The 21,723-nt window shown below is 42.6% G+C and overlaps 1 protein-coding gene, 1 long non-coding RNA gene and 1 other non-coding gene across 3 annotated transcripts in view; 1 reads left to right on the top strand and 2 right to left on the bottom strand.

Moving 5' to 3' along the window:
• LOC109899976 (DNA-directed RNA polymerase III subunit RPC5) overlaps positions 1-18,817 on the bottom strand; it is a 25,226-nt gene extending 6,409 nt beyond the window's left edge. The window contains exons 1-18 of the mRNA XM_020495659.2: positions 18,631-18,817; positions 12,160-12,255; positions 11,974-12,024; positions 11,782-11,859; positions 9,889-10,004; positions 8,233-8,315; positions 7,939-8,096; positions 7,696-7,815; positions 7,515-7,600; positions 7,177-7,221; positions 6,994-7,085; positions 6,690-6,810; positions 6,380-6,461; positions 6,109-6,168; positions 4,525-4,682; positions 4,354-4,415; positions 3,787-4,268; positions 1,503-1,580 (exon numbers count right to left, since the gene is read on the bottom strand). Coding sequence (XP_020351248.1) covers positions 1,503-1,580; positions 3,787-4,268; positions 4,354-4,415; positions 4,525-4,682; positions 6,109-6,168; positions 6,380-6,461; positions 6,690-6,810; positions 6,994-7,085; positions 7,177-7,221; positions 7,515-7,600; positions 7,696-7,815; positions 7,939-8,096; positions 8,233-8,315; positions 9,889-10,004; positions 11,782-11,859; positions 11,974-12,024; positions 12,160-12,222 — 1,935 coding nt within the window. The 5' untranslated portion in view covers positions 12,223-12,255; positions 18,631-18,817. The remainder of the gene's footprint in view (positions 1-1,502; positions 1,581-3,786; positions 4,269-4,353; positions 4,416-4,524; positions 4,683-6,108; positions 6,169-6,379; positions 6,462-6,689; positions 6,811-6,993; positions 7,086-7,176; positions 7,222-7,514; positions 7,601-7,695; positions 7,816-7,938; positions 8,097-8,232; positions 8,316-9,888; positions 10,005-11,781; positions 11,860-11,973; positions 12,025-12,159; positions 12,256-18,630) is intronic.
• Positions 17,895-21,723, top strand: LOC109899977 (uncharacterized). Its single transcript, XR_002256535.2, has 2 exons — positions 17,895-18,019; positions 20,533-21,723. It is a non-coding gene; the product is annotated as an uncharacterized LOC109899977 (long non-coding RNA).
• trnal-aag (transfer RNA leucine (anticodon AAG)) lies at positions 18,976-19,057 on the bottom strand. The gene has a single exon. It is a non-coding gene; the product is annotated as a tRNA-Leu (tRNA).

The following is a 21,723-nucleotide window of genomic DNA, read 5'->3' as shown; positions in this document are numbered from 1 at the left end:
AAATATCAGAAACTTTTAAACATCCCACGGAGCACCATTAAATCCATTATTAAAACATGGAAAGAATATGGCACCACAACAAACCTGCCAAGAGAGGGCCGCCCACCAAAACTCAAGGACCAGACAAGGAAGGCATTAATCAGAGACACCAAAGAGACCAAAGATATTATGATGCAATGTCTCATTATTTGTTTAATAAAAAAATGACTTAGTTTTTTGTATATTTAATTTAAAAAAAAATACAAATATGCTCATCTGTTACTGTCACTATCTTTTCATTTTTGTTTTGAATGTTCTTAATTAGAAAATGATAAATAAAATATAAAAAATAAGAGACCAAAGACAACCCTGAAGGAGCTGCAAAGCTCCAAAGCGGAGATTGGAGTATCTGTCCATAGAACCACTAAGCCGTACACTCCACAGAGCTGGGCTTTACGGAAGAGAGAGTGGCCAGAAAAAAGCCATTGCACAAAGAAAGAAATAAGCAAACACGTTTGGTGCTCGACAAAAGGCACGTGGGAGACTCCCCAAACATATGGAAGAAGGTACTCTAGTCAGACTACAGTGTGACTACAATTGAGCTTTTTGGACATCGAGGAAAATGCTGTCTGTCGCAAACCCAACACCTCTCGTCACCCAGAGAACACCATCCCCACAATGAAGCATGGTGGTGGCAGCATCATGCTGTGGGGCTGTTTTTCCATCGGCAAGGACTGGGAAACTGGTCAGAATTGAAGGAATGATGGATGGTGCTAAATACAGGGACATTCTTGAGGGAAACCTGTTTTAGTCTTCCAGAGATTTGAGACTAGGACGGAGGTTCACCTTCCAGCAGGACAATGACCCTAAGCTTACTGCTAAGGCAACACTCGAGTGGTTTAAGGGGAAATATTTGAATGTCTTGGAATGGCCTAGACAAAGCCCATACCTCAATCCAGTTGAGAATCTGTGGTATGATTTAAAGATGGATGGATTCCGCTGGTATACAGCAAACTTGAAGGAGTTGGAGCAGTTTTGCCTTGAAGAATGGGCAAAAATCCCAGTGGCTAGATGTGCCAAGCTTAGAGACATACCCCAAGAGACTTACAGCTGTTACTGCTGCAAAAGGTGGCTCTACAAAGTATTGATTTTGGGGGGGTAAATAGTTATGCGAACAAGTTCAGTTGGTCTTATTTCTTGTTTGTTTCACAATAAAAAAATATTTTCCATCTTCAAAGTGGTAGGCATGTTGTGTAAATCAAATGATACAAACACCCCAAAAAATACATTTTAATTCCAGGTTGTAAGGCAACAAAATAGGAAAAATGCCAAGGGGTTGAATACTTTCGCAAGCCACTGTAAAGGCAGACTTGTGATCAGAGTATTTCTGCATGATTTCAGAACACAGGTTGCATACAAGTGATCCAGTGGGTGCAGTGGGCATGTGGAATGATGAGTGAAAAGGAAAACAAAATTATTACACACTTGACTATAAGAAGAACCCTGACCCCAGGTGTTGTTACCTTGTCGAAGGTCTCTCCTGTCTCCCACACAACAAACACCTTCTGCTCATCCGCAGCTGCCGTGCTCTGGGCTGGAAACTACAGGGAAAAAGAGAGACCAAACCAATGAAAATACATGAAGAGAAAGACAACTGCAGTGACCCCGAGTCTTATAGCACTGGGCTCTACAGACATGGGATACCTTATATTACAAGAAGCTACACTTTGGATTAAGTTATTCCCAATCTCAACAAAACAAAACAGGCGTGCTGTGTTAAGAAGATGACTAAGTCACTCTTGATAAGAGCATCTGCTAAATGACCAACATGTAAATGTAACGGGATCTCTAATCCATCCCAAGACCATTAAGCAAATCCCTGATTCAACCCTCTCCACTCCCAGAAAGCATGAATCTCTGCTGGGATAGGATAAAGTTGCCCCTCGAAGCTGATCCAAAGTCAGTTTTGCATTCATCTGACGGACTATTGTTTAGTCCGTATTTGGGGAGTGGGATCTGATCCTAGATGTGTGTGTACAGGCAAATTCTACACAGGGCTTAATGGTTAACTCCTCCTGGAACGGTAATAGACTTTGTGCTCTCAGCCAATAATAGAAGCTATTTAACAGTGGACAGTTTCCTCCGTCCAACCCCTCCTCATACCTCCCTACCTCATTCCAGGATCTAAATCCTACAACATCCCGAGGAGCGCAAGGGGGATAAGAACCTAAGCCAGGTTGAAAAAGGGGATTTGATACTCAGAGGGAGACTTGCTCCTTATCCATACAATAGGTAGCAGTGTCTCAGGCCTGAATACAATAGGTAGCAGTGTCTCAGACCTGTATACAATAGGTAGCAGTGTCTCAGGCCTGAATACAAGAGGTAACAGTGTCTCAGGCCTGAATACAAGAGGTAGCAGTGTCTCAGGCCTGAATACAAGAGGTAGCAGTGTCTCAGGCCTGAATACAAGAGGTAGCAGTGTCTCAGGCCTGAATACAAGAGGTAGCAGTGTCTCAGGCCTGAATACAAGAGGTAGCAGTGTCTCAGGCCTGAATACAATAGGTAGCAGTGTCTCAGGCCTGAATACAATAGGTAGCAGTGTCTCAGGCCTGAATACAATAGGTAGCAGTGTCTCAGGCCTGAATACAATAGGTAGCAGTGTCTCAGGCCTGAATACAATAGGTAGCAGTGTCTCAGGCCTGAATACAATAGGTAGCAGTGTCTCAGGCCTGAATACAATAGGTAGCAGTGTCTCAGGCCTGAATACAATAGGTAGCAGTGTCTCAGGCCTGAATACAATAGGTAGCAGTGTCTCAGGCCTGAATACAATAGGTAGCAGTGTCTCAGGCCTGAATACAATAGGTAGCAGTGTCTCAGGCCTGAATACAATAGGTAGCAGTGTCTCAGGCCTGTATACAATAGGTAGCAGTGTCTCAGGCCTGTATACAATAGGTAGCAGTGTCTCAGGCCTGTATACAATAGGTAGCAGTGTCTCAGACCTGAATACAATAGGTAGCAGTGTCTCAGACCTGAATACAAGAGGTAACAGTGTCTCAGGCCTGTATACAATAGGTAGCAGTGTCTCAGACCTGAATACAATAGGTAGCAGTGTCTCAGACCTGAATACAATAGGTAGCAGTGTCATGGTATTAATGCTAACATTGTTCATTCAACTACTTCTCTGATGAGTACTATGGCATAAGACAACCATGAGAGCAAAGTTTAAAGAACCACACCTCATTAGGAAAATGTAGGCTTCACCTAAGGTACAGTGCAGTCTGGTGGGGTGTAATATAATTGAACAGTTAGATTCTACAATCACACAGCCATCAGGCTCTAATCAGAGAGAAGGCCAACCCTCCATCGCCTCACTGCTCTCTCTACTTCCTACCTACTACCTACCTACTACCCTCAGGAGTAAAGCCGGTGTGCTGCTACAGGGATAGATCACACACCAAAACCACAGTTTGTTGTTCTGTTTAGGAAAGGTGATGGCTGTACTCCTGAGGCAAGCAAGAGACCATCATTGCAGCAGAGAAGAGAACCCGGGCAGGCTGATCTGGCCGGGAGCCAAAAGCTGATCTCTTTAGTCCAAGGAGAGGCTCTTTATCTGTGGATATCTAGACTTACTCACCGGGTGGAAGAATGGGCAGATCTTTAACTGAAATTCTCCGGTACCACAGGGGGTTGTCTGTTTTCCAGAGGAACTGACCCCAAACCCCCTATCATGCCAGTTTCAAAACCCAAAACCCAAGGGAGCCCTGGTGGGATGGTAGTCATGCAGCAGGGACAGGGTCTAATACTCACAGGCACCAGTATCTGTTTGCATTGGCTCATCAGTATAGTATCCTGTAGCAGGCGGTCTGAGATGGAGTGGAACAGGCTGTGTCCAGGAGGCAGGGAGGCCAGGTGGAGGTTGAACAGCCTCTTGACTTCGCTCAGCGTCAGCACGTGCTGCTTCCTGAACGTGTTCCACACAAAGTCCCTCAGCTCAGGGGACGGTGAGGGAGTGGGGGTCCCGCCGTGCCCGTTATGAGGGTTTGAGGCGGGGCAGGTAGCGGAGGATGAGGGGTAACCGTTAACCAAACCATTAGGGTGCACGGATGAGCACGAGTCCATGGGTTCGTCTTCACTGACAGGTTCTTCTTTGACCCGAACCCCAGTTCCGCCACTCGCCCCGGCTCCACCCTGTCGACGAGCGCTCAGGTCCTTCTCTAGAGAGGGCTGGTTATGCCGTGCACGTTCATGGGCAGCCTTCAGCCGCTGCTCGCCACTCACGTGCACAGTTTCTATAAAGGACAGAGAAACAGTTTTCAGCTAGAGACAATTATAAAACACATTATGCCAGAAAGACGCTGCTATAAGCACACACACCTGTTTCTAGGTCCTTTTTGGATACCAGGTCATCCTTAGAGAAGGTGAAGACCTTCTCCAATCTGCAAACAAAACATGAAACATAAAATCAACCGTCTCTGTCCATGTTACCTTACCAAGGCAAACAGTGAGTGATAATGTGTGTGTGTGTTTGCGTATGTCATGTCTTACTTGCTCTGTATCCCCATCCACAGCATGTGCTGCCGCTGGGCCACATCAGGGTGCTTCTTGATGAAGGAACCGTCGCTTGGCAACAGGAACTCCCAGCCACGGTTGATACGAGGCACGGCCATATGTTCCAGGAAGTCCTTCACGTCCTCCGGGGGGAGCTGGAAATAACAGGGAGGACAAATAGTTAGCAACAACCTCTGGAGCAGAGGAGGCTGGTGGGAGGAGCTATAGGAGGACAGTCTCATTGTAATGGTGGAGTGGAATAAATTGAACAAAGTCAAACATGTGGTTTCCATTTGTTTGATACCGTTCCATATTTCCATTCCAGCCATTACAATGAGCCCATCCCCCTATAGCTCCTCCCACCAGCTTCAACTGCTCTGGAGGTAACTTTGGGGGGGGGGGGGGGGGCATTTAGTAACACCCTCTGGGGGTAACTGTTAGTGAGGGGAGGAACAAATTTAAACTTGTGGGTTGAGTCACTGACGGGATCTTCCTGTCTGGGTTGGCGACCCCCCTTGGGTTGTGCCGTGGCGGAGATCTTTGTGGGCTATACTCGGCCTTGTCTCAGTTGGTGGTTGAAAATACCCCTCTAGTGGTGTGGGGGTTGTGCTTTGGCAAAGCGGGTGGGGTTATATCCTGCCTGTTTGGCCCTGTCCGGGGGTTTCGTCGGAAGGGACCACAGTGTCTCCCAACCCCTACTGTCTCACCCTCCAGTATTTATGCTGCAGTAGTTTATGTCTTGGGGGGCTAGGGTCAGTCTGTTATATCTAGAGTATTTCTCCTGTCTTATCCGGTGTCCTGTGTGAATTTAAGTATGCTCTCCAATTCTTTCTTTCTCTCTCTCTCTCTCTCTCGCTCTCGGAGGACCTGAGCCCTAGGACCATGCCTCAGGACTACCTGGCCTGACGACTCCTTGCTGTCCCCAATCCACCTGGCCGTGCTGCTGCTCCAGTTTCAACTGTTCTGCCTGCGGCTGTGGAACTCTGACCTGTTCACCGGACGTGCTACCTGTCCCAGACCTGCTGTTTTCAACTCTCTAGAAACAGCAGGAGCGGTAGAGATACTCTCAATGATCGGCTATGAAAAGCCAACTGATATTTACTCCTGAGGTTCTGACTTGCTGCACCCTCGACAACTACTGTGATTATTATTATTTGACCATGCTGGTCATTTATGAACATTTGAACATCTTGGCCATGTTCTGTTATAATCTCCACCCGGCACAGCCAGAAGAGGACTGGCCACCCCTCATAGCCTGGTTCCTCTCTATGTTTCTTCCTAGGTTCTGGCCTTTCTAGGGAGTTATTCCTAGCCACTGTGCTTCTACACATGCATTGCTTGTGGTTTGGGGTTTTAGGCTGGGATTCTGTACAGCACTTTGAAATATCAGCTGATGTACGAAGGGCTTTATAAATACATTTGATTGATTGACTTATAGGAACACTTGTGAAGTGTGTTACACCATATACTTTAAATAGAGTGGTATTTGAATTGGGTATCTTTGGCCAGGTGTGAGACACATCAGGTGGCTTTAGTAGCACCCCCTGGTGCAGTGAACTGTTTAAAACAGTTGATGATTACCTTGATGATGGCTGCAATCTCCTTCCTCATCACCGAGCGATCCTGAGTGAATCTCCACATCTAAGAGAAACAAGAACATAAAACACACACACACACACACACAAACATATATATATATATACATACAAAACATATCTTTATTCCTGTTTAAATTTCACCATGAAGTCTTGAAATTTGAACCTCTTGTCAATGAACATGCACAATTGTACTGTGGACCTGTGCAGGAAGATCTGCTCTGAGATATGGTAAGGGTATAAACAGTGTGACTCACCACAAAGTCTCTTCCTCGACACAGCACCTCAGCAGGCACACCACTGTGGGGACTACAGCTGTTCTTAGGATACAGCACGTCACTGAAGGAACAAAAGAGTGTTCAACTGCTGTCAGGGACATGACCTGAAATATTTCTGGGACAATAGTTCATATTTTTCGTTCTTTTTTTAAGTATCAAAGCATAATCTTTGTTAATGAAATCACACATTTAGATCTTGAATAATTAATCCAGAAGGAAGACTTTTTTGGATCTATTTAATCTGGATCTGTGAACCTGGTCCGCCACAATCCTGCTCTGCTCGTCTCACCTTTTGACCACCCAGTTGCCCTGCACCAGTAGCGCCACCTGCTGGATGCAGCGCAGCACTGCAGTGGAGTCTGTCCCAGGGGTCAGCAAACCCATCAGGTTGGCAAACGGCATCACCTTAACTAGAGGGGAAGAAAGAAATTATGGAAAGAATAAGATGGAGGACATGGGCTCGTAAGCAACAAATTCACAGTTAAGTCTACACCAGTTGCATTCGGCACATGTGACAAATACATTTGATTTGAAAACATTTCCCTTGGGGAAAATAAAGATTTATTGGAGCAAAAGTAACAAGGTTAGTGTACCGTTCTTCATCAGGGTCTTGATCTGGTCACCGAGCGGCAGCGTCCGGAGCTGGGCCATGGACAGCATGTTACTGGGACCTACGGGCCTCACACTGACACACACACACCAAGGACTCATCAGTTTCATACCTGAAATGTTACAACATGGCTTAATACATTACACACCATGCAAGTTTGACTTACATCTTCTCCTCTGCGACAGGAGGCATGAGCATTGCCAGGTACTCCCTGAGGGAGAAAAGAGGGAGAGGGATGAATAAAGGGAGCGGGAGAAAAGAGGGATGAATAAAGGGAGCGGGAGAAAAGAGGGATGAATAAAGGGAGCGAGATGAATAAAGGGAGCAGGAGGGAAGAATAAAGGGAGCAGGAGAAAAGAGGGAGAGAGATGAATAAAGGGAGCAGGAGGGAAGAATAAAGGGAGCAGGAGGGAAGAGAGGGATGAATAAAGGGATCAGGAGAAGAGAGAAGGAATGACACACAAAAGCAACTTTCAAATAGGGACACTACGTGTTAGTACTCACTTTGGAGTTTTCACCAGTTCTGTGTTATCGGAACCTCCCATAGTCTGGCAGTACAGGTATAGCCTCTCGTGGTCCGAACGCCCGTCCTAAACACACACACAAAGTAGGTGATAAATTGAGATTGGCTGTGACTTGGATGAACTGAGGTCACATAAAACAGTGTGTGAGAGCACCCCCTTACATTGAGGCCGTGGTAGTGCAGGTGGACCCAGGATTCCTCTGCCTGTTTCTTCTGAAGGAAGTCATACGACTGGATACGCCTCTGACGAGCCTGCTCCGACTCAGGACGGGAAAACCTCACCTAGAGGAAAGAGACAGGTTTAATTTGACCATCCCAATACTGACAAAGAAAACAGAGCTCAACAATTGATTTAAGAGGGCCATTGTGTGTGAATTGTGATTGTTATTGTGTGTGTTTCCTTACAGTGACGGCCTTGACATCTTCATCTGCCTCGTCCTGAGAGGAGTCTCCCCCCTCGTTAGCGGCCTCCCGCTCTCTGTGTTTGCAGTCAGCCTTGTCCAGATAGGAGAAGCTGGGTCGCATCTGGAGGATGCCCTGCAGCGGCGTGATGTGGAGCTCACCTGATGACATCATCAACACCCATCAGTGACATCACACCGAGTCAGAGACAAACATTTAGATATCAAGACTAACATGAACACACGCAGGAGAGCAATGTCAGTGCTGATGGATATGAATGTACAGAAACACAGCTACCTTTCCTGAAGATGGCAGCAGCGTATCTGGAGGTGTTGGTCGTGGACTGGATGGATGTGAACGTCTGCTTGTCCATCATCTTCCTGCAAGGAGATTGTTGAATGACCAGCATGTCACAGACACAGCATATGACAGATGACATACACAAATGAAACTAACACAGAGTACTAAGAAATGAACCAACACAAAGTGTACAAAGTCATGGGTGGGCAGCATATGAGCCAATTCAATCTGGCCTGCGGGAGATTTACATTTATATACATAGTATATGGGACTGATTTTAAGAAATTTTGCTTAATTCATTTGATTAATATTATGGTGTTTCTACTCCAAGAAAAATGAAAAACCCTCTGGGTTTCTGTTAGGATGGAACGTAAAATATGGTGCTGTACATCGTGACGGTCGGGAGTAGGCTTCAGTGCTGGACTATTGAGCTAAATGATCCCTGTGTCATGCGGGCACGCGGGAGATCGTGGTTCAATTCCCTGGCGTTGAGGAGGGAGTAGGCTGTCCTTGTAAATAAGAATTTGTTCTTAAACGACTTGCCTAGTTAAATAAAGGTTACACTAACATTTATACACCATCATTTTAGTCTAACCAACACCCAACTACTACTACTACTACTACTACTACTACGAACCTAACTTAGAAAAACATTTAGGCCAGTCTATTGTCCAGCTACCTGCTAGAACAGCAGGAATGTTTCTTTAGTCAGCACCATTATTAGTGCAACACCCCTTATAGTGTTGCTCTGTGCTACCCAGTGTGGCAGGGTGGGGGTCCACCTCTCCTCCTCCGTTCCCCATGGGCTAAGTCTGTCTTCTGTGCCTGGCTCTGCGGCTCATCATGTGCCCCCTGCCCTCATGCCTTGAACCTCGCGCACTTTCCATGGATACAGCTGGAGAACTGCAGGGCAATCCCATTGTGCGCCACTCAGGAGCCATGACCAATATATATTGTCCTGCTAATAACAGGGTCAATAATATATCTGTGAGAATATCCAAGGGGCTTTTATATAATTATAAATTAATAATAATGAATCGCTTTGTTTAAAAAATAAATAAATCTGGAGATGATTTTGTTTTCAAATAATGTAAAATGAGGGAGAAAAAGGCCAATCTTGAACATGGGGTGAGACATTGTTACTAATTTGTAAATAAAGCCCGTTTGTTATTTAGAATGATTCATTTCTGTTTTTAAAGGGAGAGAAACCAAAAACCTACAGTCATCCCAATCGAGGCCGGAACGGGTATTTAACCAGCATCTGTAGCAACACAGCTTCCACTGCTATGCAGTGTCTTAGACCGTTGCACCACTCAGGTGCTGTATAACATGACCGGTCTACAGTACCACAGTAAGAGCAAAATAATCCTAACAAAATAAAGTAAAAACCTTAGTGTAACAACAGTTTTAGTAAGTAATACTGAAGTTGTGCACAATTATCAGTTACTATTTAGGTTTATGTCGCCCATTCATTGTTAGTTAGAGACACAGTCGGACCCAAAAGCATATACAGTGCTCTAACTCCCCTTGTGCTGGTCTGGAGCAATGAAGTGGTGACGCAGGGTACCGTACTAAACCAAAAAATGACCCCTAAGTACCACAGCATAATCGCAAAACTTCCAGTGGAGCAACCACTGCATGTAGTGCACTCACACAGAGTAGGTGTTGGAGTCCTCTGAGGTGGTTCCGTCCACATTGAGGGCAATCTGCTCGCCTTTACTTCGACAGTAGTTAGGACTCAGAGTGTTGATGGCTATCTCCAGCTCCACCTACACAAAGACACAAATGATAAACTGAGGATATTGTTTAATAATAGGACAGGCTAGGGAAGATGGATAATATGGTTTGTCCTTCATACAGTACCAGTCAAAAGTTTGGACACACCTACTAAATCAAGGGTTTTTCCTTTATTTTTTAAAACTATTTTCTACATTGTACAATAATAGTGAAGACATCAAAAACTATGAAACACATGGAATCATATAGTAACCAAAAAAAGTGTTAATCAAATCAAAATACATGTTTGATTTTAGATTCTTCAAAGTAGCCACCCTTTGCCTTGATGACAGCTTTGCACACTCTTGGCATTCTCTCAACCAGCTTAACCTGGAATGCTTTTCCAACAGCCTTGAAGGAGTTCCCACATATGCTGAGCAATTGTTGGCTGCTTTTCCTTCACTCTGCGGTCGAACACATCCCAAACCATTTCAATTGGGTTGAGGTCAAGTGATTGTGGAGGCCATGTCATCTGATGTAGCACTCCATCACTCTCATTCTTGGTCAAATAGCCTTACACAGCCTGGAGGTGTGTTGGGTCATTGTCCTGTTGAAAAACATATTATAGTTCCACTAAGCGGAAACCAGATGGGATGGCATATCGCTGAAGAATGCTGTGGTAGCCATGCTGGTTAAGTGTGCATTGAATACTAAATAAATCACTGACAGTGTCACCAGCAAAGCACCATCACACCACCTCCACCATGCTTCCTGGTGGGAACCACACATGCGGAAATCATCCGTTCACCTACTCTGCTTCTCACAAAGACACGGTGGTTGGAACCAAAAATCTCACATTTGGACTCATCCGACCAAAGGACAGATTTCCACCAGTCGAATGTCCATTGCTCATGTTTCTTGACCCAAGAAAGTCTTCTTATTGGTGTCCTTTAGTTGTTTCTTTGCAGCAATTCAACCATGAAGGCTTGGTTCCCGCAGTCTCTGAACAGTTCATGTTGAGATGTGTCTGTTACTTGACCTCTGAAGAATTTATTTGGGCTGCAATTTCTGAGGCTGGTAACTAATGAACATATCCTTTGCAGCAGAGGTCTTCCTTTCCTGTGGCTGTCCACAAGAGAGCCAGTTTCATCATAGCGCTTGGATGGTTTTTGAGATTGAACTTCAAGGAACTTTCAAAGTTCTTAAATTTTCCTCATTGACTGACCTTCATGTCTTAAAGTAATGATGAACTGTCGTTTCTCTTTGCTTATTTGGGGCGGCAGTTAGTCTAGTGGTTAGAGTGTTGGGAGTAACCGAAAGGTTGCTGGATCGAATCCCCGAGCTGACAAGGAAAAATTCTGTCGTTCTGGCCCTGAACAAGGCCCACTGTTCCCCGGTAGGCTGTCATTGTAAATAAGAATTTGTTCTTAACTGACTTGCCTAGTTAAATAAAAAGGATAAAAAATTATAATAATTTGAGCTGTTCTTGCCATAATATGGACTTGGGTCTTTTACCAACAACTGATTGGCTCAAACGCATTGGAAATTAACTTTTAACAAGGCACACCTGCTAATTGAAATGACTACCTCATGAAGAAGAGTGGCTACTTTGAAGAATCTCATATAGAAAATACAATTAGATTTGTTTAACACTTTTTTGGTAACTACATGACTCCATGTGTTATTTCATAATGTTGATGTCTTCACTATTATTCTACAATGTAGAAAATAGTAAAATTAAGAAAAACAACTGGAATGAGTAGGTGTGTCCAAATGAGATGGATATCCATATGAGATGAAAATCTCTTAAACAAGGGAGCCCAGTCACACCTTCTGCTGCTTGGGCTTGATCTTGGCAGACAGATGAGTGATATCATCATAGGTCATAGAGGAAGGGCGAACTGGATACTATGAAGGAGAAGAAAAAAAACAAGAGAAATTAAGATAAGATAGTTGTACAAGATCTTAACCAGGAACATATCAAATCCATACAGCTTGTTGCAGAGTAGATGCAGAACCTACCTGGAACAGATAGAGCTTGTCCGCAAGGCTTTTGGCCAGGTATACATCAATCTAAAAGAAACAGAAAGAGAGGAATCTTGGGTTCAAATTCTTTCCATCACTCATTATTCTCGCCAAGATGATAAAACCTAGGGTTGGGAAGAAATAGACTGGTAAACAGGAGTGCTGGGGAAACTGGTCACTCACCTCTTGTATGACGGGGTCATCGTCCTCCCCGCTGGCCATGGTGAGGGGAGGGGGAGATGTCATAGAAGAGCAGCAGGAGACCTCCGGAGAGCCAACCTAGAATAACAGTGATACTGAGTGACCGGCAAACTAACAGAACTCTGACATTCCAGTACCATTGAGCTCGTTAGACAGACACATCACATCAGCAACATGGCTATTTTAGCCATTTAGCTTGCTAGCTAACACTTGTGCAATGATGTAACGTGTATAAGTTGTGGGCCGAAGCTGAAAAACTTGGAAGTTGATCAAACCCCGTCAAGGGAGGAGCACATTTTTTGGCATATGACAGTAAAACATTCTTATGATGACTACACAATTTGTTTGCACCTTAAATTCTTGCACATTAAGTATATTCAACACTGCCGGCAAATTTGCTAGAGCTGAACAGCTAAACTTGGAACCAATCAGAAATCCTGAACATACACCCCGGGATGAAGGCAGCCAATGTCCTGCTTCAATCTAAAATGTAAACAGTTTCTTTCTTTCTGAAAACACAAGCTGCTGTCTGATGAAGAGGAACAGATATAGCTAGCTCCCAGACTGAAATAAGATAAATATCTGTTTGAGTGCACTTGAAATACGCAGCATGCAATACGAATTGTCTTGACCACTTAGCCAATTTATTGAAAGCTAGCAAAAAGTCAGTTTGACATTTACAGTAGCCAGCTAGGCTAGTCAATGTGTTTCATTAGCCATCTCTGTCAGTAAATTACATTTTTGAATCATGGTTGTGTTGAGGCAAAGATCTGGGGAAGGGTACCAAAACAATGTCTGCAGCATTGAAGGCCCAGAAGAACACAGTGGCCTCCATTATTCTTATATGGAAGAAGTCTGGAACCACCAAGACTCCTAAAGCAATCGGGGGATAAGGGTCTTGGTCAGGCTGGTGACCAAGAACCCGAAGGTCACTGACAGAGCTCCTGAGTTCCTCTGTCGACATTGGAGAACCTTCTAGAAAACACCGCAGCACTCAACCAAATCAGGCTTTTGAATACCTTTGTAAAAAAAAAATTGCTGTCATTATAGGGTATTGTGTGTAGATTGGCGAAGAAAAAAACTAAATTTAATCAATTTAGAACAGAATTTGGAAAAAGGGGTCTGAATACTTTCCGAATGCACTGTACCGGCAGGCTTGAAGAAACATTCAATCATATACAGTGCCTTCAGAAAGTATTCAGACCCCTTGACATTTCCACATTTTGTTACGTTACAGCCTCAATCTAAAATGTATTCAATTGTTTTTCGGCCCCCTCATCAATCCATACACACACACTACCCCATAATGACAAAGCAAAAACAGGTTTTTAGAAATTCTCCCAAATTTATTTAAAATAAAAAAACTGAAATATCACATTTACATAAGTATTCAGAGCCTTTACTGAGTACTTTGTTGAAGCACCTTTGGCAGCGATTACAGCATCAGAGTCCTCTTGGGTATTGCAGATCCTCTCAAGCACTGTCAGGTTGAATGGGGAGCATTACTGCACAGCTATTTTCAGGTCTCTGCAGAGATGTTTGATCAGGTTTAAGTCCAGGCTCTGGCTGGCCCACTCAAGGACATGCATGGACTGGTCCTGAAGCCACTCCTGCATTGTCTTGGCTGTATGCTTAGGGTCATTGTCCTGTTGAAAGGTGAACCTTCACCCCAGTCTGCGGTCCTGAGCGCTCTGGGGCATGTTTTCATCAAGGATCTCTCTGTACTTTGCTCGGTTCTTCTTTGTCTCAATCCTGACTTGTCTCCCAGTCCCTGCCCCTGAAAAACATCTCCACAGATGATGCTGCCACCAACAACATGCTTCACCGTAGGGATGGTGCCAGGTTTCCTCCAGACATGACGCTTGGCATTCAGGCCAAAGAGTTCAATCTTGGTTTCATCAGGCCAGAGAATCTTGTTTCTCATGGTCAGAGTCTTGAGGTGACTTTTGGCAAACTCCATGCTGGCTGTCATGTGCCTTTTACTGAGGAGTGGCATCAGTCTGGCCACTCTACCATAAAGGCCTGATAGGTAGAGTGCTGCAGAGATGGTTGTCCTCCTAGAGGGTTCTCCTATCTCCAGAGGAACTCTGGAGCTCTGTCAGAGTGACCATCAGGTTCTTGGTCACCTCCCTGACCAAGGCCCATCTCCCCTGATTGCTCAGTTTGGCCTAACAGCCAGCTCTAGGAAGAGTCTTGGGGGTTCTAAACTTCTTCCATTTAAGAATGATGGAGGCTACTGCGTTCTTGGGGACCTTCAATGCTTCAGACATTTTTTGGCACCCTTCCCCAAATCTGTGCCTCGACAGAATCCTGTCTCGGAGCTCTATGGACAATTCCTTCGACCCTCATGGCTTGTTTTTACTCTGAACCTGTACTGTCAAGTGTGGGACCTTATATAGACAGGTGTATTCCTTTCCAAATCATGTCCAATCAATTTAATTTATCACACATGGACTCCAATCAAGTTATGGAAACATCAATGATGATCAATGGAAACAGGATCCACCTGAGCTCAATTTTCATAGCAAAGGATCTGAATACTTATGTAAATAAGGTATGTTAATTTTTAATACATTTGCGAAAAATAAATTAAAAACTTTTGCCTTTGTGATTATGGGGTATTGTGTGTAGATTGCTGAGGATTTGTATTTATTTAATCAATTTTAGAATAAGGCTGTAAACGTAACAAAATGTGGAAAAAGGTCAAGGGGCCTGATTACTTTCTGAAGACACTGTACTTTGCATAGAAACCCAAATAAATGCATGTAGATGGAAAGGGGTGTGTGTCATGTGCATATTAGCCAATACAGATGGCATAGCCTACACACATAGCATACTTTGCAATATAATCTTCTCTAAAAACAGTTGTACAAAGTGCTCTGTAATAAGATGAGTGTTCTCCAATACCATGGTGGACATGCATAATGTTGGATGCATTAGAATATAAGATACGGAGAATAATATAGAGCCTGTAGGATTATAGAAAAAAACTGTTGGGAAATGAACGTGAAATACTAAATGTGAGTATATTTAAGTGTTTAAATGATTAACTTCCCTACTAACCTAAATGTCGTCAGTGCCAAAGTCTTGCCAATACATTCACTATTCTACTAATCATGACAGGTTTTCCATAATGTACGTTTCATATGAATTCAAACAAATAACACCATCAGAAAGTGTGTCACCATTTATTGAGTACGGAGACAAATAGCAAAGGTGTCTCAGGCAGTATTTGAAATATCTAAATATAGTGAACCTAATATTGAGTTGTACCCCTTTTGCCCTCAGAACAGCCTCAATTTGTCGGGGCATGGACTCTACAAGGTGACGAAAGCTGGCCCATGTTGACACCAATGCTTCCCACAGTTTTGTCAAGTTGGCTGGATGTCCTTTAGGTGGTGGAATATTCTTGATATACACAGGAAACTGTTGAGCATGATAACCCAGCAGTGTTGCTTGTCACCTAGTACAATATCCCATTCAAAGGCACTTACATCTGTTGTTTTGCCCATTCACCTTCTGAATAGCACACATACACAATCCATGTCTCAATTGTCTCAAGGCTTTAAATTCCTTCTTTAAACGTTCCCCTCCCCTTCATCTACACTGATTGAAGTGGATTTAACAAGTGACATCAATAAGCTTTCAACTGGATTCACCTGGTCAGTCTATGTCATGGAGAGAGCAGGTGTTCATGTTTGTACACTCAGTGTATATCAAGTGCCGTGGGGGGCACAATCTTAAAATACTGCACTTTACAACCTACGCCAAAAGCCTGGACTTCTGATGGAGACCATCAAACTGTCATCAACTCATGCAGTATTACCCTTTCTCCCCAGGAGCATGCATGTGCCCAGGCCCCATAGGCGTATCGAAAGGACCTCCCATGGTCACGAATGTAACTGACCAATGTAGAGAGCGACAAGTGCCTTAGCAGAATGCAATCTAAGCCGCGTGTGGTCCAGAGACGAGAACCTTCGTAAAACTGACCATCCTACCGATCCTTGACTTCGGCGATGTCATTTACAAAATAGCCTCCAACACTCTACTCAACAAATTGGATGCCGTCTATCACAGTGCCACCCGTTTTGTCAAAACGCTCCTTGCCCCAGAATGACATTAGCTAGTGATACAGCCATCTGCTCCTGCTTGCAAGCAACAGATATACTTGTTGGAACTAGCTAGTTAAGTAGCAAGCTAGCTAAATTACTGAGTTCTAAATTGGGAGTAATTTTACAGCTTACATTGACAGTATCAATATCATAACCGCCATCGACAAGAGACAATACTGTGAAGCCGTCTTCATCGACAACTACAAATACCTACGTGTCTGGCTAGACTGTAAACTCTCCTTGCAGACTCACATTAAGCATCTCCAATCCAAAATTAAATCTAGAATCAGCTTCCTATTTCGCAACAAAGCCTCCTTCACTCATGCCTGCAAACATACCTTCGTAAAACTGACCATTTTACCGATCCTTGACTTCGTAATTTACAAAATAGCCTCTAACACTCTACTCAACAAATTGGATGCTGTCTATCTTTGTATACAGATTTTTCAATTGTTATTGGCTATACGTTTGTTTATCCCATGTTATCTGTTGTTTCTGACGCAGTGCTTTGCTTTATCTTGGCCAGGTCACAGTTGTAAATGTGAACTGGAAAGAATTACAAAAATCGCTTAAGTTGGAGACATTTATCTCCCTCACCAACTTCAAACATCTGCTATCTGAGCAGCTAAATGATCGCTGCAGCTGTACATAGTCTATCGGTAAATAGCCCACCCAATTTTACCTACCTCATCCTGTTTATATTTATTTACTTTTCTGCTCTTTTGCACACCAATATCTCTACCTGTACATGACCATCTGATCATTTATCACTCCAGTGTTAATCTGCAAAATTGTAATTATTCGCCTACCTCCTCATGCCTTTTGCACACAATGTATATAGACTCCCCTTTTTTTCTACTGTGTTATTGACTTGTTAATTGTTTACTCCATGTGTAACTCTGTGTTGTCTGTTCAAACTGCTATGCTTTATCTTGGCCAGGTCGCAGTTGCAAATGTGAACTTGTTCTCAACTAGCCTACCTTGTTAAATAAAGGTGAAATAAAATTTTAAAAAATTGCTCTCAACTGGCTTACCTGGTGAAAATGATATATATATATCACGTTTCTATAACTAAATAGTTTGATTACAACAAGAAAAAGACACACTGATAACAGTTCATCTGACGTAGATCTCTGTCTACTATCTTAAATACGGATAACGTGATTGGCAAACGTGATTGGCAGATGTGATCAGCAGAGCTACTACCAAAGATTTGTTATACCGAAGCCAAGAGACCCCATCCTGTTGTTTCAAATGGGTCATTTGAGTCATAGTTGGCAGACCAAGCAAGGTGGGCAGAGCCAAGCACGAGCTAGCAAGATCCTATTTGCTCGCTCTACCACTATTTGCATATTTATGTTAAGGAACGCCTACTCTGAAGTGAGCGTGTGCAACAACTCAATTCGCCTTGGTACTCCTAAAAAAATTGTTAAAACTTTGGCAAAGGGTAAAGTCCACTCTGTTCGTAACATATTATAGTTTTGGGAACAGAAAACTGTATAGATCAAATGTTTCATCGGTGAGAAAATTATCAGAGTGTTAACCAAAATCAATTTTGTTCCATCTTCTCCCATATTTGGTAGCGAATGGAAACGCCAAGCGGATGCTTCACAATTATACATCCGGTGAAATCTGTCTCTTTGTTCTATCTGTAATAGTAACGTACATGATATTACGAGTTGCTCGGTAGTACTCTGCGGCGTTTGCCTATCCTGCTAGCGAACATAAAAGTAAGTATTTTTTTTAAATGTGTAAGAATTGACATTGCCAACAAACGGATGTTTATAAGAAATACATATGCACAAAATGTTAAACAAAAAAACAGCACCTCCCTCAGATCGATCGTCTTGAAGAAATCTAACCATTCATCTAACAGCCCACCACCAAGTAATACATTTTATTGTGAGTAGTCCTCGCAGTTCATTATACGTTTAAGATCGCTAAATTAACTAGCTACCGTACATTAGTTAGCTAATTTACATTTGACAACGTGACAAGTAGCATAGCGGCTGTGTTGGTGAGCTACTTATTCAATCAAACCGTTTGAGCCAAACCAACGCTAAAAACAAAACTAATCCGTAAAATAACGAGTAACACGTAAAAAAAATCTATAACGTTAATTATGGCTAACTAGCTATATCTCATGATATGGTTAACCAGCTAAATCTTTAGATATGGCTGTTTACTTGAGTACTGGCTAGCAATTTACCCGGTTGTGTTGGCTAACGTTTGCTCGAAACTCTAGCTTGCAAGCTATCAAATATAATTGGAAGTCATTTGCCAGGCCTGGATTTTGTGAGTTTTCCCTGTATTTCAATAAAAGTTAAGGGCTAGATCTCACCTGCACACTTCACCGTTCCCCTCAGTTTATTTCATTGACGTATGTTAATGGCTTTGCTATGTTGAAATACTTCAGGTGATCGAGCTTTAAAGAAGTGAGTAACGGTGGCTATCTGAGCGCTGCCATGTCGTTGCTTGGCTCCACAGAGACACGTGGGGAGGAGCTGCTATTTGGATTCCCACAATGCAAAGCGATAAAAGGTTTACGTTTTAGCCTACAGATGTCGCAAAGGCGTTTAACATGAGATTGTGTTCAAATGTTTAATATAATCCATAAGGATTATTTGTAGCGATTTTCAACTCACTGGACTGCGGAAAGTAGAGCCAGCGATCCGAAAAATATTCCTGACAGCGGTGGGATTCGAACCCACGCCCCCGAAGAGACTGGAGCCTTAATCCAGCGCCTTAGACCGCTCGGCCACGCTATCGTGTACCATTGCTTCTGTATATAACAAAATTAATAGATTCATAAATGTTGTAAAATTACTTCCAGACAGCAGTGACATGACATCGCATCAGTCCGCTAAGTATGGTCATGTATTTATGAAGTGATAATGCCGGAAAAGCAGGTGTTTGGAGGGTATATTGGCACTTGTCGATGGCCGGGTTGTGCTGATAAACTCCCTCTACCAGACACTCCTCTTTCGCGTGAACGCGCACGCACTCAATTCTCCATTGCTGCGACTTGTTGCTCTTCGGCTTGATCGCGGGCGAGGCGGTAATGTCTGCAGCTTTCGTTTTGGCTATTTGTTTCAAGTGTATTAGTCTAAATAAATCTATTTGCTAAAATTCATTATCTCTCACATGTCTTATTCGACTAGTAGTTGTTCTGAAATGTTTATTGCTTGCCTACATTTTACTACTTCCTCTATGTTTAATATAACACACATACATCAACTATTAATTTCAGTTGCCAAATAACGTTTTTCTATAGAAAGTATTTTACTTTGATGTGTGCCGTGCCACAGAAGGCATTTGACTCTAGCCACAAAATTATGGAAATTAGAAGGGAGGATTTTGGCAAGGCCATTTTCTTGTCTGCCGAAATCACCCCTCCCTCCTTCTTGGGACTGCAAGGCCTGGCACACTTCAGAATCCTTTTGGTAGCTCATGTTGACCAGTAGTGTGTGCCACAGGAAGTATTAGACTCTAGTCACAAAAGGAAGTGGTTATTTCAGCAATAATAGTTTTCAGAGCCCTCTACTGTTCTCTCTACCCATTCCTCAATCCCCCATCCCATAGTGCTTTTCCCTCTAAAGGCTTTTCCTACATTTTTTTACACTTTTTCTGTTTTTGTTTTTAAGAATGTAGGTACAGTAGTAATAATAATAAATCTAATAATAATAATGAATCAAACATTTGTACTCTGAGCAAAAAAATTAAGTTCAAATATATAAGTCAACATGAGTGTATATCCATAATCACAGTAAACTGTTATAATAACAGAAAAAAAGAAGGGGGAAAAAGTATAATAACAATATAATAAACAAAACTATGACTGAATGTGCCTCCAAGAAGAATCCCCTCCCCAATAGGTCCCTTTGCCCTCAATAGGACACCCCTAGCACTTCCACCATCCCCATCAACCTCCCTCAACCACAAAACACAATAATGATAATAATAATAATAAAAATATATACCAAGATATATATATATATATACACAGATGTACAGTACATATACATATCCACAGGACACTCAATTTATCTTTTATCTCTTTTCCTACATCAGATATTCAGGTGACATTTCCACCTGGATGACAGTACATAATCAGCCAGATGTAGATGCTCTTCATACGAGGGAATGCCTGCCCATTCTCAGATGTTAGATAATCCGAGATGATCACGTCATTTACATTTTAGCCCTAACATGAACATTCTGCTTCTTCTTCCACACCATCTAGCGATTTCCCCAAGATGCTCAGTCAGAGCCTTGTCAGCTCCAGATTTGGCTACTTCAACTCACACCCTGCTGGAATCCCTGCATTCTCAGATTCCCCTCCACTGATTTGCACCCTGGATGGCCTCCCTATTGCAGCTCACATTATGTTCAGGATTCTAATTCTAGCCTACAGGCCCAGAAAATGACCAGCTCCTTAATACCTCTTGGTCTGGATAAAGTGATGTACTGTTTTTCTTTTTCTGTGATCTACAATTGTGTCAATCTTGAAGTTGTCTTCTCCTTAATAATTCAGTGGACAATCACCAAGTCTTTGCTGTGTACGGTTGCCTAATTGGTTGAATGAGTTGAGCTGCAGGCATCATAACTGCAAAGTCCCTTGCTGTTTGTAAATGCTGATTCAATAACCACCTAACCACTTTGATTCTGATTTACTTTTGGTCTTGGAATACACTTCTACATGTTGCTCTATGTTTATAATAAAAACATATGTTTGTTGTGCTTTTACTCTAGCAGTGAACAGGTTAGGTAGCAGTTTTCTACATATTGCATATAATTGACTGTATATGTTACATAGAACATGGTAGATTATCATGTAATACGACATCTACCATAACATGTATTTATGGTTTCAGCAAATACTGTACAAATTGATAACTTCAGAAATATTTGATGTGCTAAAGGTACATTGATTCTCCCCTGATCCTTTTCAAATACGGTCAAAGATGTTATCATGAGAGAAGAAATAGCAGTCACTCTCCTCCAACACTGGTATGTTCAATTTATAATTCAATATAATTGTAGATAAAATAAAAATTTATAAGGATCTTTCAAGGTTATCATTGATCCAACTTCTGACTAGATGGCCACTAAAACACATGCATTTAAATAATTATGTTACAAGAAACCTATACTATTCCCCTGTTCCCTGTTTGCTCTGAAAAATACATGTAGAGATGTATAGACTACTTGACATGTTTTGCTACATGACCTGAGCCAACTGTGCCGCTTCTGTGGGGAGGTGGACAATAATGAGGAAGACACTAACTGGGTAATTGCTTGTTCACTTCTAAAGGCACATTTTAGGAGTACGAATTTGTATAAGCAGTAATATTTACAGGAGGTAGTATCATCCACTTTGTCTGAAAATGAAATCATTGTAATTCAAGAAAATATATTTAATGTTTTAAATATA

This window comes from Oncorhynchus kisutch, linkage group LG11 (genome assembly GCF_002021735.2).
Source record: "Oncorhynchus kisutch isolate 150728-3 linkage group LG11, Okis_V2, whole genome shotgun sequence".
Lineage (NCBI taxonomy): Eukaryota > Metazoa > Chordata > Actinopteri > Salmoniformes > Salmonidae > Oncorhynchus > Oncorhynchus kisutch.
Note: the sequence above shows the minus strand (reverse complement) of the source record. Positions and strands in the feature narration are given on the sequence as shown.